Raw genomic sequence first — 14,093 nt, forward strand, 5'->3', positions numbered from 1 at the left:
CTTATTATATTAAAGCAATAAATCGAACACAGAGGTCTTGTAATTAACTCGTGCAAACCGCATCCCACTACATCTACAGTCTCAGTAAATGTACAGTCGACGAGAAGCAACGCGTCTTTTAACCGCCTCCGTTCACAAAACAAGTGACGCCTTAAAGACGGACTTTAACACAACCAAACACAGGCTTTGATATTTATTTGTTTAATGACCTGATTCCTCTGAAAAGCAGAACATTTGTCAAATTAAGATCATTTGTGATATGAGATAACCAGATGGCTCGCCTCTACTGTGAGATATGATTGAAAGCTCTGGAGAAAACCTGCCAAAGCTCTGAGTTTGGATTCTGATGTTAAATTGTTTGTTGTGTGGTTGTTTCTAGCTACAGTTTTGTCTGACTTCAGTAGTTCAGTGGGTCAGAGCACTTTATCTTGAGGGACTACATGAGTCCCAACTCATGATATGAGCTTGAACAATGTGGGAATCACCACCTTAAGGCTTTAGACTTCTGAGGAAAATGAGCCAGTCAGAGCTAACAAACACCAGCTTATTTCCAACAATTAATGTGCTGACGTATCGGGATAATAAAAGCAGCATCTGCGTGGAGTAGAAACGAAAGGTTTAAACTGCAGCAGAGCTTCTGTTCTTTCTCGGATCAGTTCTTCAGAAACCCCTTTTGTCGAGCAAGAAGTTCGTCACATTTCAGGCGAACTGTGACTCAGAAACAGTCGCACTTCTGTTGTTGGCGTAATAATCAGTTCTCCGTCCAGCAGCTGTTCTTGTTCTGACTTTTCTTCTTTTTATGGAGCTTTTTTTTCCAAGAAATCACAGAGAAATTCCTGATTCATTCCTCATTTGTTCTTTTAACAAATTTAGACTGTTTTCAGACTATACGGAACAGAAACAACAACCAAATACAGCATTCTGACCGTTAATCAGTACTTCAAAGAGCTCAGACAAGATGCTTTTATATCAGAGACAACATTTTTCTAATTAATTTCCAGTGTTGTGCTAAATCCTGCTTCGTATCAGAGCTGCAGCAAGGTGTCCGTCTGCAGATAGTTAACCTGAAGCTCCTTTGAAAATGAAAAACGATGTTAATTGGTTAGATTTTTAATCAGAAATGGCAAACACTTCACTGGTTCCAGGTTTTTGAATAAGAGAAAGTGAATATTTCTTTGTCTTTTGTCATAGTAAGGTGAGTTTTTGTTGATTTTTGGACAGTTTTTACACACTTTTTAGTTAAAATCAACCATTTGTTCATTTACAAAGTGATATAATTAAATATAAAATACAAAAAAAAAAGTACAGCAGTAAAAATACTTTCACAAATAACAAATAAAGTGACCTGAAGTCAAACCCAGCAGCAATAGAATGGCGTAATCTCATTTTTATGGTTCAGAAAAGTTCCAATGTGTCGTCCTGAAGGCCGCTGTGGCCCGAAGCCAACGGCATTGTTCAATAATAATTAGATCCTGGAGGTCGGTGTGACGAACGGCCGCAACTCTGATCCTCCAACAACTGGAGACGAGTGACGTTTATTCCCAATTGTGTCCTTATTATTCTTCATCCCAGCCACAGACGTGTTGAATGTGAGGATTTCTTTCACACCAGAAGTGTGTCGTGCTGGATTTGGTGTGCAGATGTTGATCATTCATGCTGTGAAATGCTGCATCCATTTGGACTTTGCAAAGAGCAACATTACACACTTGTCCGAGTTCAGTTTCCAAACCAGGTTGAACAGGTGAAGCCAATAACACTGATTCTGTCGCTGCAGCCGTCGGTGGGCGGCACGAGTCAGGCAGCAGGCGAGCAGTCAGATCTGGAGGCAGGAGAAATGAGTCGATCAGAGGGAGTCACTACCAGGACTGACTGGATGACGGGGTCAGAGCAGGCCAGCATGCAGCGTTGCACTTCATACAATATGGTGACCTATGCAGCAAAGATTGAATGATGTGGGTTGTTCAGGGTTAGTGCAGGTTATTGCAAATCAAGATCGGGCAATCAATCAATCAGATATAACACTACAAACAACCCCCCACAGCAAAGTTATTAATAAAAGGACTCTAAGACACTTTAACTGAAGAACTGAGGAAACACTGTCCTGTATAACATGAGCAATGAGGAAACACCAGATGAAATGAAGTAAAATAAGAAAAAATTATATCGATAGATAGATAAGTGGATAGATAGGTGGATAAATAGATTTTTTTTAAAAAAAAGACAAAATAATAAGCTAGATAAAGAAATAAATAAAATTAGATAAAATAAACCAAATAAATTAATAAAATAAGGTAAAAATAAACTGGATACATACATAAATAAAAAAAGATAAAATAAGCCAAATACATAAATAAACAAACAAATAAATAAATAAATAAAATGAGATAAAATAAACCTAATAATAAATAAATAAATAAAGCTAAATAAAGAAATAATTAAACAAACTGAATAAATAAAGAAAAAAGATCAAATAAACCAAATAATTAATAAATAAACATAAATAAATACAAAATAAAAAGGTAAAATAAGGTAAAAATAAACTGGATGCATAAAAAAAGATAAAATAAGCCAAATAAATAAAATAATAAATATATATAATAAATAAATAATTAAAAAAACTGAGATAGAATAAAATAATCTAGGTAAATTAATAAATAAATAAAAAGACCCCAAAAGTCCTGAATAAGGTTAATTCAATGTATTTTGCTAATGTCTATCTGAGAATGGCTTTGATGCTAACGAGCTGAAATTATACCCTCAGTTTTAGTAGTAAATCAAGTTTCTCGTTACTTGTTTTTACATCTTTCACCTCAGCATCGGTGTTGCCGTATTCTAACGTGCTGTTATTGTAATTTACCTTCTCCGGAAGCTTTAACCACTTATTCCAGCTCATCCTGAACTGAAAGAAGATTAAAAAAACAAAAAAAAACAAAACAACAACAAACTGTCAATGAGCTGAAATTAGTTGTGTGTTTGAGAGCCGTTTAGGAGCCGTTTTCTGCAACGTTTCTGCTTTAAGTGGATGAAGATTTTATTTCAGAGCAGCTATTCTTCAATTCTTTCAGACTAGTGAGCTCCGTCTTTGGAAGTCAGACACCGAAACGCCTCATTCACTGAATGATTAATTTTTTTCGCTGTAAGGCACAGCAGAGGTACTTCTGTTGTGCTTTTATGTGTTTACATGAAGCAAAGGAGGGATTTAATGAGCTGCTCTCCTTTCTCTGCTTCGATAAACAGGCTTTAAAAACTATGGAAACAACCGGTATTGACTGTATTGACGACGGCTTTTGTTTTGTTGTGCAGGTCTTCGTCTCCAGGAGTTGCACGGAAAACTCATCCTCTTTTTTTTTTTTTTTAAATAACAGCAGGATGACTAGTGTGGGGGGATGTTTAGCTGTTTGTCGAGCTTCGATATCCTCTAAACAATCCATCTGGAGCCGCTTCGATCGATATCAGAACATCAGCTCTCGGTCTCATTATGGACACTCTTGCATAACGTTTTCTCAACAACAAGGCGGCATTTTCAGGTGCTGCCACAGTTCAGAGGTGGTGAGATTTACCAACAGATGGAGTCACAATTTTTACCCAATTTATGTGTCTGTCAGTTTATTTGCGCCGCCTCGGAGAACCAACGTCACCCAGAGAGACACTTTAATAGGCCCGGTGTCTAATTTTCTCACGTCTGCAGGTCTTTTCCTGCCTCTTATTTTATTCACAGAGTTGTTTCCGCCTGACTTGATCCCAAATTGAAGCGTGACCTGTTAAATTCTGAAGGAGTTTTAGTGACTTCCGACACTCTTATTTCTTGACTCTTGAATACATGAATAAGAGAAAGCTTCGATGACTTCATTTAACTTTAATTGGAAATATGCCTCCGGGCTGAGTTTTCTTCCCACGATTCAGACTTCATGTGTTTTTATTGTGATCCGATGAATCAATCAGGGGAAAAAGGAAAAAGCGGTTGTGGGTGTAACGCCAGAGATGATTCAGGGGGGGATCAGCCCGTCACCTTGTGTCTGAGTGCAGGGAAGGAGTTGCAAACTGCAGCACGGCCTGATAACGAACGCTGACAACACTGAACATTTAGAATCTCTGTCTGCAAGCTGCGCCTGCAGGTGGAAGATAAATGCAAACAATAAGCCGAGGAGGAAATCCCTGCTGCTGATACGTTAAAGTGAGGAGGCAGTGCAACGAGGAGAATGAGAGATTTTTAAGCATTCAAGCAGTCCCCCACATGAACTTTGTCAGCGTTAAATTTGGTTTAAATTGTCTATTGAGCAGCTACACTGTGTTTCTTAAAATACAGATGAGTCTGATGTAGCTGATCGTATCTTAAGATCACAAGTTTGTTTGTCATGTCTTCCCGATGCCACTGTAATCCCATTACTTTTGTAGGTGTCTTCGATAAGGATGAAGCCGTGTCAGGATGTGTTTTGTTTTCCTGCATGGCGTCCTTTCATGCAGCTCTAGCTGTCGTCATAGCTGCTGAATTTGGATTTCATATGAGCGTGAACAGAATTTATACCTTCTTTACTGTCTTGCATCCACTTTATATTCAAGGCTTCCCGATGATTCAGTAGAAACTTCTTCTGTATGTCTTTTCATCTTCTGTGTTGTCATTTGTTTTGCATTGAAGTGTGTGGCTTTAAAATGACCTCCAGTTGTGCAGAGACTTTCATTCTGAATCAGTTTCTGTAGTGTGGTGTGAAACGTTGAAACAGTGCCCTTGGTAATCCATGTAAGTGGGCTCTGTGATCATTTGTTTTTTGCTTTACTCTGTCCTTTCATCTTTTTCTAGATGTGTGACTTTACAACATTAGCAGCAGTAGTAGGATTCGAATGCATCTTCCCAGACAAATTGTAAAATGTTATCCTCAAGGATACCCACTGGAGCGTTGGAGGAATATTGGCTCTTGTGAGGAATATTTTAAAGAGTCCATATTGTGCTTTTTTTTAAATAGTTTTTTTTTTTTTAAACTTCATTTCAGGGTGTTATAGTTGTTGCAAAAGGTCTGCATAGTTGCAGAGCCCAAAGTTCATGCCAAAGATTAAAAAAAAAAAAAAAAAACTTCTAACCTGCCTGAAACACCTCATTTGATGCCCAGGCGTCTCTTCTGTTACTTAGTGATGTCATCATGTAACACATTTCCTGCTTGGTGGCTACTTTGCCTGTCAGACAAAGGATTTTTACCATTATTTCCTCACTAGGGCTGAATCTACTAGAGCTACATCTCTGCAGACAGATTTAGGGTTATAGTATGTAACCAAAGTTGCCTCATTTTTGTCAAACCAGCTGACCAATCAGAGCAGACTCTGCTTTTCAGGAGGTGGGCCTTAAAGAGACGGGAGCTAAAACAGAGCATTTCAGAGAAGTGCTGCAACAATGTACAGTATAAGAAAAGTAATGTATTTTTTTAACATTAAAGCATATAAACATAGTCTAGTGGGGCCGAAAAATGAAATTATGAAGCTACAAATGTGCACATTATGGGCTCTTTAATGTTTTACATATACATACACATCCCTAGAGGGCATTGAAATACATGTATAGAGACAAGAGTTGGAAAATGTTTTTTTTGTCTTTACTAATGACAGTAAATTAAACTGGCACTGACCCAAAGATTGACATGACACATGTTAATGCAAGCTTTAGAGGTCAACGAAAATGTTTTTTTTGTTTTTTCCCCTCAGGGCCAATACCAATTATTAGTAATCAATTAAACCAATATTTGATATTTGGTGTCAGAATTTAAAAACAACACAAACTCCAACACAAAACATGGCTGAAGTGCCTCTTATGTTTTACGTGTCTATAGTAAAAAGATAACTTTTCAACATGTATCCTTCATTGCTGATTGGCTGTTACTGATGATATGTTGCGAATCATTACTTGAGATTACAGAGTGTTTATCGCAGATGGAGAAAAATGCCTGCATGAGTCATTTTTTAATTTTTTTTTTTTTTCAGGATCTGTTTGAAACAAAACAACGGTACTGAAGATTGGAAAAGTGCTGACTATTGGATGTAATAATTGGTCAGCTGCTAATTTGCCTAAAGTACTTGAACTTTAGTTTCCTTAAGCAAAGACAAATGTCTTACAAAGTTATTATGGCGCAACAGAGACAGCACAGGGAGGAGATTGGGGTCGATTGACGTCAATAAAACGCAGCTTCCTGGTTTAACTTTGATATTTTAAAACAAATACCAACCGTCAGTGATTATGACTGCAACCATGACAACAAAGGTCCCTTAACTTACTAAAGTGGCAGTTTTATCCCAACACCGTCATGTTTCTCTAAATAACGCTCCCCAGTCTAAACAAAGTCCTTATTCTTATTCAAACCACAGTGTTTCTCCCATCTCAACCAACCCATTTATTTGCGTACAACTAACCAAACCGTAACCATAGTGTTGATGCATCGTAAAACCAACATATTTACTCCATTTTGGGGCTGCAGCTCCTCTTGTCAGCACACATGAGGAGAAGTATTTTCGAATGACAGGTGGGCAGCTGAAGTGATTTGATTCATGTGTGATGCTTTGGCGAGAAATGAACCTCCTTGTTCTGCCAGAAGAAACCAGGTCTTGTTAAACTGCAAGAAATCTGCAGTGTGATGTCGAAAAAGTGGCAGAAAGCAGGACTGGATTTTGGGATGATCCCGTCTGTCCCTGTGGATGCTGAACTTTTCAAATTTAATTTCACTGGCAGGCATCTCTAAGCAGCACACTCCAGGATGCCGATATGATTTGTTTATTAATGGCTACAGGGAGACTCACGGTATCAAAGCTACATGTTAAACCCGAATAAGAAGCTGAACTGGAGGCCAGCCAGTTAGAGAGGGGGAGTGTCAGTTGATCGGGGACTGTGGGAGTTGGAAATGAGTTCAGTGTGAGTGTTGGTTGCAGAGCGCCATATGTGCACAGTCCAGCAGAGTGTTAGTGGGGAGGCCAGAGCGAGGTGAGGTCTGGACCGATCCACCGAGAGCTGGAATGAATTCCTCTGCTGCTCTCTGAGAGCTGCCTCTGTCTGCATACAGGTGCACAGCAACAACTTTCTCTCTCTTTTTTTTTTCTTTGGCGAAGGTTGCTCGCTCCCAAATGGATGAATGTGATTGTTAAACATGAAATTATTCCTTCTGTCTCACTTCATGCTGCTGCTAAAAGGTTTTTTTTGCTCTGCAAAGCCCATATGAGCAGGTCGTGCAATTTTTTTATTTAGGTTTATATTTTTGTAAAAAGTCTTCTAAGTTATGGAGCCTAAAGTTCATGCCAAAGTAGAGTTTTTGAGAATTATTGGCACTAGCGGGGAATATTTTAAAGAGCCTATAACATGCTTTTTTGGGGGTTAATTTTTGCTTTTCTTTTAGTTGTTGCTAAAAGTTTGCAAAGTTGCAAAGCCCGAAAGTTCACGCTGAAGCGAAAAAACACTGCATCCTACCTGCCTGAAACACCTTGTTTGACATCCAGGCTTTTCTTCTGTTACTTATTGATGTCACCATGCGATTGATAAACATGAAATTATTCCTTCTGTCTCACTTGATGCTGCTGTGAAGAGGGGTTTTGGGGGTTGTTTTTTGCTCTGTAAGGCCCAGAAGAGAAGCTCATACAACTATTTTTAGGTTGTTATAGTTTTTGCAATACATCTGTTAAGTTAAAGAGCAGACAATTCATGCCAAAGCAGAGTTTTTAAGAATTACTGTCACTGGCAGGGAAAATTTTAAAGCGGCTATAATATGCTTCTTTGTTTTTTCACTTTCTTTTATGTTGTTGTAGTTGTTGCTAAAGGTTCACAAAGTTATGAAGATCAAAGTTCATGCCAAAGGGGGGAAAAAAAACCCTGCTTTTAACTTGCCTGAAACACCTCATTTGATGTTCAGGCTATTCTTCTGTTACTTAGTGATGTCACAGTGTACCAAATTTGCATAATTCCCACCTGGTGGCTACTTTAGTCTTCGAACAAGAGCAAACCCACCTTTTTTTTTTCTCGATAGGTGTGTAGCGCGTCTCTTATTATGTCTTCTTTTCCTGCACAGCATCCATTTTTCTCGTGATAACCTCCAGCTGTTATCTTAGCGAACAAATTTGAACTTCACAGAATTTATATCCTCTGTACTATTAATTTGCATTTGACATATATTCAAGGCTTCTCTGCGATTCAGTAGCATAAAAACTTATTTATTTCCGTTAGATTCTACATTTTCCTTTGTTTTGCATTGAAGTGTACAAATGTGCCTTAAAATTACCTTGAGCTGTTGTGTAGGAGTTGTAATTCTGAATCCGATTTGTTGTTCAGTTTCTGTAGTGTGGTATGAATAGTGGAAACAGTGCCCTTGGTGGTTCATGTAAATCGAGTCTGTGATCATTCACTTACTTTGTCCTTTTGTCTTTTTCTAGATGTGTGACTTTACAACATCAGTGGCAGTGGTAGGATTTAAATGCATCTTCCCACACAAATGTCGGATTTTGCCTTCTCCGTAGTAGTAGCTCTTATGAGGAATATTTTAAAGAGCTCATAATGTGCTTTTTTTTTTTGGTGTTTTTCACTTTCTTTTGCGTTGATTTAGTTTTTGCTAAAGGTCTAAGTTACAGAGCCCAAACTTCATGCCAAAGGGGGAAAAAAAAACACTACATCTTCCCTGCTTGAAACACCTCGTATGACGTCCAGGCCTTTCTTCTGTTACTTAGTGATGTCACAGTGCAACGTATTTGCATAGTTCCTGCCTTGTGGCTGCTTTAGCCCTCAAACAAGACCAAACCAACATTTTTTCCTCGCTTGGGTCATTTCTACTAGAGCTACATGTGTATACTTACACATCTGAGGGTTCTTAACAAATGTTGCCTCACTGTCGTTACGCCAGCTGACCAATCAGAGTAGTCTTGGCTTTTTAGGAGGTGGGGCTTAAAGAGATAGGATGGGACAGATGGGAAGGTGAAAAGAGGTGCAATGCATAGCACGAGAGAAGTAACATTTTTTGAACATTAAAGCATATAAACATAATCTAGTTGATCCTAAAAATGAAACTGTGAACCTGTGAATGTGCATATGGGCTCTTTAATAGTCTGCGCATATGAGTGACTTTAAACACAACCATGACAACCGACATATGGTAACGCTTGTTTGTTATGTGTTTGCTGTGTCCGATACCAATTCTGTAAGTAGACCAATCATTGATATTCAGTGTTTACATTTAAAGCTAACACAATTCAAAAAAGTAAAAAAAGGTTGAAATGCCTTTGATTATTTCTGTTTTACATGTTGAAATATTGGGAAGTGGTTAACAAAAATTAATGATTCTATATATTGTAAATTACAGGAGCAGATCGTACAATTTTCATCTTACATTTTGAATCTGAAGCCCAATCGAGATGCTGAATTGCATTTTTCATAGTTTGAAAAGACACATTTGTACAATTACGTTGGGCATATGGTGCAGTGATTGCAGAAAACACCGCTATCGACCGTATTGTGTGTTTAGATGCAGCTTTAATCCGCCTACGCATGTACAACACCTTCAGCACATCGTCTGGACTTGATGAGTTCAGTTTCTAGGTTATTGCGTTAGCCGGACAGCACGAACCTTTATTTCCGCCACAGACGGCAGACATGACCGGCTTCTTATTGCAGGAAATCTGAGGATGGCAGGGAGTCATCACAAAGCAATTCAGTGCCAAAGTGTCACTAACGATATGGAGCAGATGTTGGCAAAACCAGGTGATGATTGAAAACAGAAAGTTGCAGCAAATGAATCCCAACAGCATGTCGCACAATCACCCAGAAGGACCTGAATCACAAACAACACATGAATAAATGAGTAAATATTACATGAGTACATCTGCCTTTGCATTGTGATATATTTTATGCATGTTTCTAACTGCGGCGATGTTGGAAAGGACATAATGGTGTTGTGTTTTCATCCTTCTGTGTGCACAAGAAGGCAAGAAACATTGGCCTGGATGACCCGAACCCTCCGTTCTGTTCTTATTTTTAAAGCTATTCTCGGCGGCTTCCTTTATATCACTGAATGTATTGTAAATAATTTTATGTTTATTCAGCTAGAGATAAACTTTACTGATCCCTCAGTGGAGAAATTCACACATTAAAGCAGCTGCATACAAATGAAGAACAGTGAGAAACAAGGCGAGAAATGCAAAAGTGGAATTAAAGACTCAAATGTAGATAAACAGCTTAGTTCCCTCTGCTGCCTTCAAATGTAAGCTGAATGCACTTTGGCTGATTATTTCATTCAAAGTCATCTCATAAGCTGTGAAGGTGTAAAACCGGCTGTGTTACACTGACTGAACTTGAGAAAACAAGTTTAATAAAGTCAGGATTTAAGTTGAATCAAGAATTCACATAGAAGACGGTCACAGACTGACGTTCTTTTCTTTTACATTTACAGGTTTTCTTCTTCATTTATACATTGAGAACTCACAGCCTAATTAATTAAGAACAATATACTAAAATACAAGATGTACAATGAAGTGTAAAATATACTGCCAGTAAAAATGTAAAGGAAAAAGGGCCCAAAAAAAAGGTAAATAAAAGGTCAAATCACAATTGTAATGATAGATATTTGATTTTCAGCAGATTTTACACATAAATTTAAAGGTTTCATTAGCTTTTTAAGAAGTTTCTTGCTTAAATTTACACCTTGATACAGAAATCCTGCCACAGTGTGATGCAATGATCATCTTGATTTATGACCTTACCGCCTTGTAATTTTAATACATCATGCTGGTTATTACAGGCCATGAAAAGGTCTAATGCCTCCTTTTGTAAATGTCAGAGCATTAATGCCACCATGGTAATTGGAGATCAGGGTTTAACAGCAGCGATGTCCGTGTTGCCTCTGGCTGTATTATTTATGTGGTTCCACTCAGGCTCTGACCTCGGTTCTGGCGCTGTGTTTTGCAGGCTGGGATGATCCGCACCGACTCGGATGAATACTTCATCGAGCCGCTGGAGAAAGGAACTCAGGAGCTGGAGGACCGGGGACGAGTCCACGTGGTTTACCGCCGGTCGGCGCTGCTGCAGGCCCAGTCTGACATCTCTGTGGACTATCAGCTGCAAGGTAGGACGGGCATGTGTGCTGCTGCTGCTGCTGGGAGGGAGAGCACTGACACGGGGGGAACTAGTACTGCAAGTACTTCCACTACTTGTGCTGCTGCTTTTTATACGTCAGGTGGTCGATTTATACAAGAACTTTCTGTTTTGGTTCAACTGTGCTGAGCAGTTGGAGGAGGGAATGTAAACGTGTGAATAAGAACGTTACAAAGCAGCTGATTGTCCTTTAGTCAGTTATGTTGGTGGAGATGCTGTGAATCCGTTTGCATATAAATAGTTCAAAAAATACATAGAATAGAAATACTTTATTGATCCCCAATGGGAAATTCTGTTTATCATACCAAGCTGTTTATGTGGTGATTTTACGCTCTTCTTTAGAGCTGGTTTGACGTTTCTACATCTAAGCAATCAGCCATTCTTCAGTTTTCTTATCAATACTGGATTAAACTCAAATTATGGTCGCCTTCAACTAATTTTTATCAACTACCTGCTGTCTAAACCAGCATTCTTGCAAATCTTCTTACAAAATCCAATTAAAATTCAAAAATCAAGCTCTTAAGACTTTGTATCCACATGCATGGACGTCACAGTTTGGGTGATATCACTACAGTAGTTCATTTTTTTTTAGATTACATTTTTTAATTTTTTAAAATCTTCTTATTATTGTTTTATTATTGTAATTTAAAAAATATATATATTTTTAATTATTTTCATATATGTATATATTATATATATTTTTTTCTTTATATATATAGATTTTTTTTAAATTCTCTTTGCTATTTGATCAGATCAAAGACATTTCACTTTTACAAAACATGCAGCCTTTATGATATTTCTGCCAATACTGCAACAGGTCAGGAGTGCTTTCACTTACTTTAACTGCTGCAACAGTAGAACTACAGCAGCTAAAAGTGCCGTAACATTTGATCTGACTTCAGAACACGAAGTGCATTCACAAAAATTAGCATCGCAAACGTCTACTTGTTAGTTTTTCTTGAAAATTCATCCGTCTTGGTTTTTAGACGTAAATGAAACAGGCTTAAGTGTCCAGACGTCCTCATGTGACTGGCAAAAATAGAATAGAATAGAATATTCAGAGTTGAAAAAAGTAGCGCTGAGGAATATTAACGGAACAAACCCTGGAGGAAAAAGTCCAAAAATCACAGTTCAGGAGACGATTTACTGCTGAAAACAGTGGATTAGAGTTTCTTGACGCATTTTTTCACCTGCTGCTACGAACCGCTGACAGCTGTGAGCGTCTGTCGTCTATTTACACCAAACAAATGTCACCGTGATGCATCGCCGCCGCCGTGACGGAGATCTGGAGCGACGTTAACTCCAGTGAATCACCGCGTGTGTGTTTAAGGGCGACAAACGTTTCAGCCTCTGATCAAACAAAGAGAACGTATTTATATGTTACACATCACGGCTGCAGCTGCAGTTTTAATCTGAAATAAATAATCTTGTGTTTGGAGCTGCAGTCGGCGTTCAATGTGTCATCTGGATTTGGCTGCAGAGTAAACGGAGCCCAATACACTGGATTTAAACCAGACTTTGAGCTGTTTCATGATGTCACACGGCTTCTGTCCTGATTAGTCCACACTGACGGGATGCTGGTGTTCACATCTGAGCCGAGTGTCGACTTTCCTTTGACGTTTTCTGCACAGAATAATCTGCCTGATTGCTGTTATGGAAATCTGCAAACTGAAACCCAGAGGAAGACGTGTTTAAGCAATCAGCTGCTCGATGCGTCTAATTCCTAGACGACACTCCAGATTGCATCCTGGATGTTTATTTACCTGGAAGGTCTGAGCAGAGATTGGTGGACTGATGCCGGCCGCGGTTGTAATCACACGTTCCTTGTTTACTACCAGCAGATCCTGAATTCATGAATACGGATGATTTTAGCTGCGATACTTCAAATCCTGACATTTCTATGAAACTCTGCAATGTTCATGTTTGTGTTAAATAAACAGGAAAAATTCTAATTTCAACAAATAGTTTAATATTTAGGTGAATAATTAGTGAAATAGCTGGATGAAGTATGAATTATTTTATTGTTCATTTTAATTTTAACTAGATTTTATGGCTATGATTTGAATTTTGTTGTTGATTTTTATTCAAATCAGCAACTAGGAGGAGCTTGACTTCGTAATTTGCTCTTTTAGCTTCTTTCTGCAACACCAGCGAGGATGTTTTGTGTTATATGATGACAGCTTTTGATCACTTTGCACCAGGATTTTTAACAAATATATGATTAAAAAATCGAATATAAATAGTATTTTCACAACATGACGCGCTGATGAAAATGACAGACTTTCTTCTTCTGGATTGTGACAATTAGCAGTTGCAATATTAGGTCGTGCAGACTGTTTATTAATGTGAATGTATAATAATATATCATAACACAAGTTGTCTAAATGTAGTCATGACCATTTGACAACTTTTCTATGACACCTGATTAATGTATAACTACGTAATTATTCCAAAATATTAATATTGTTTGGCACTAATATACGGGCTAAGCTGGTGTGAAATGCCACTCTTTAAATGTCTTTTTTTTATCTGTTAAAAAATATATCTGTTTTTGGAATATCAATACAATATGTACAAAAAGTATGTTTACGTTGACAGACTTGGCGTTTAATTGAATCATAATAGACCACAGACCTTGTAATTATAAACCTAAATGTAATGTTGGTAAATCTTGGTAATCTTACCTGATGAGTCACTTTGATTAATACAAATTGGTTATTTCAGGCACTAGATTTATTTATTTTTAATTTTGTCATTGCTCTTGCTTTAACTGCAACATAAATATTAGATAGAACATTAGCTTTAGAATCCTATTTTGTTTGGTTTTTGGTCGTTAAACTAGAATTGCTGGGTCAAGAACAGAAGTCAGTATAATTTATATTAAAATGTAATCAAGGATGCTTTTACCTATAGTTGTGAGGAATTTATCAAACCATTAAAACTAATGGATGACCCTCCAGAGGACTCTCGTGTAAACAGTGAACACTTTGTT

The 14,093-nt window shown here is 37.9% G+C and overlaps 1 protein-coding gene across 1 annotated transcript in view; it reads left to right on the forward strand.

Annotated features, from left to right (window-relative positions):
- The window catches only part of adamts3 (ADAM metallopeptidase with thrombospondin type 1 motif, 3), a 255,775-nt gene that overhangs the window by 37,977 nt on the left and 203,705 nt on the right, over window positions 1-14,093 (forward strand). The window contains exon 3 of the mRNA XM_008282959.1: window positions 10,916-11,072. Within this exon, the coding sequence (XP_008281181.1) occupies window positions 10,916-11,072 (157 nt within the window). The remainder of the gene's footprint in view (window positions 1-10,915; window positions 11,073-14,093) is intronic.

This window comes from Stegastes partitus, unplaced genomic scaffold (genome assembly GCF_000690725.1).
Source record: "Stegastes partitus isolate 25-593 unplaced genomic scaffold, Stegastes_partitus-1.0.2 Scaffold291, whole genome shotgun sequence".
Taxonomy (NCBI): Eukaryota; Metazoa; Chordata; class Actinopteri; family Pomacentridae; genus Stegastes; species Stegastes partitus.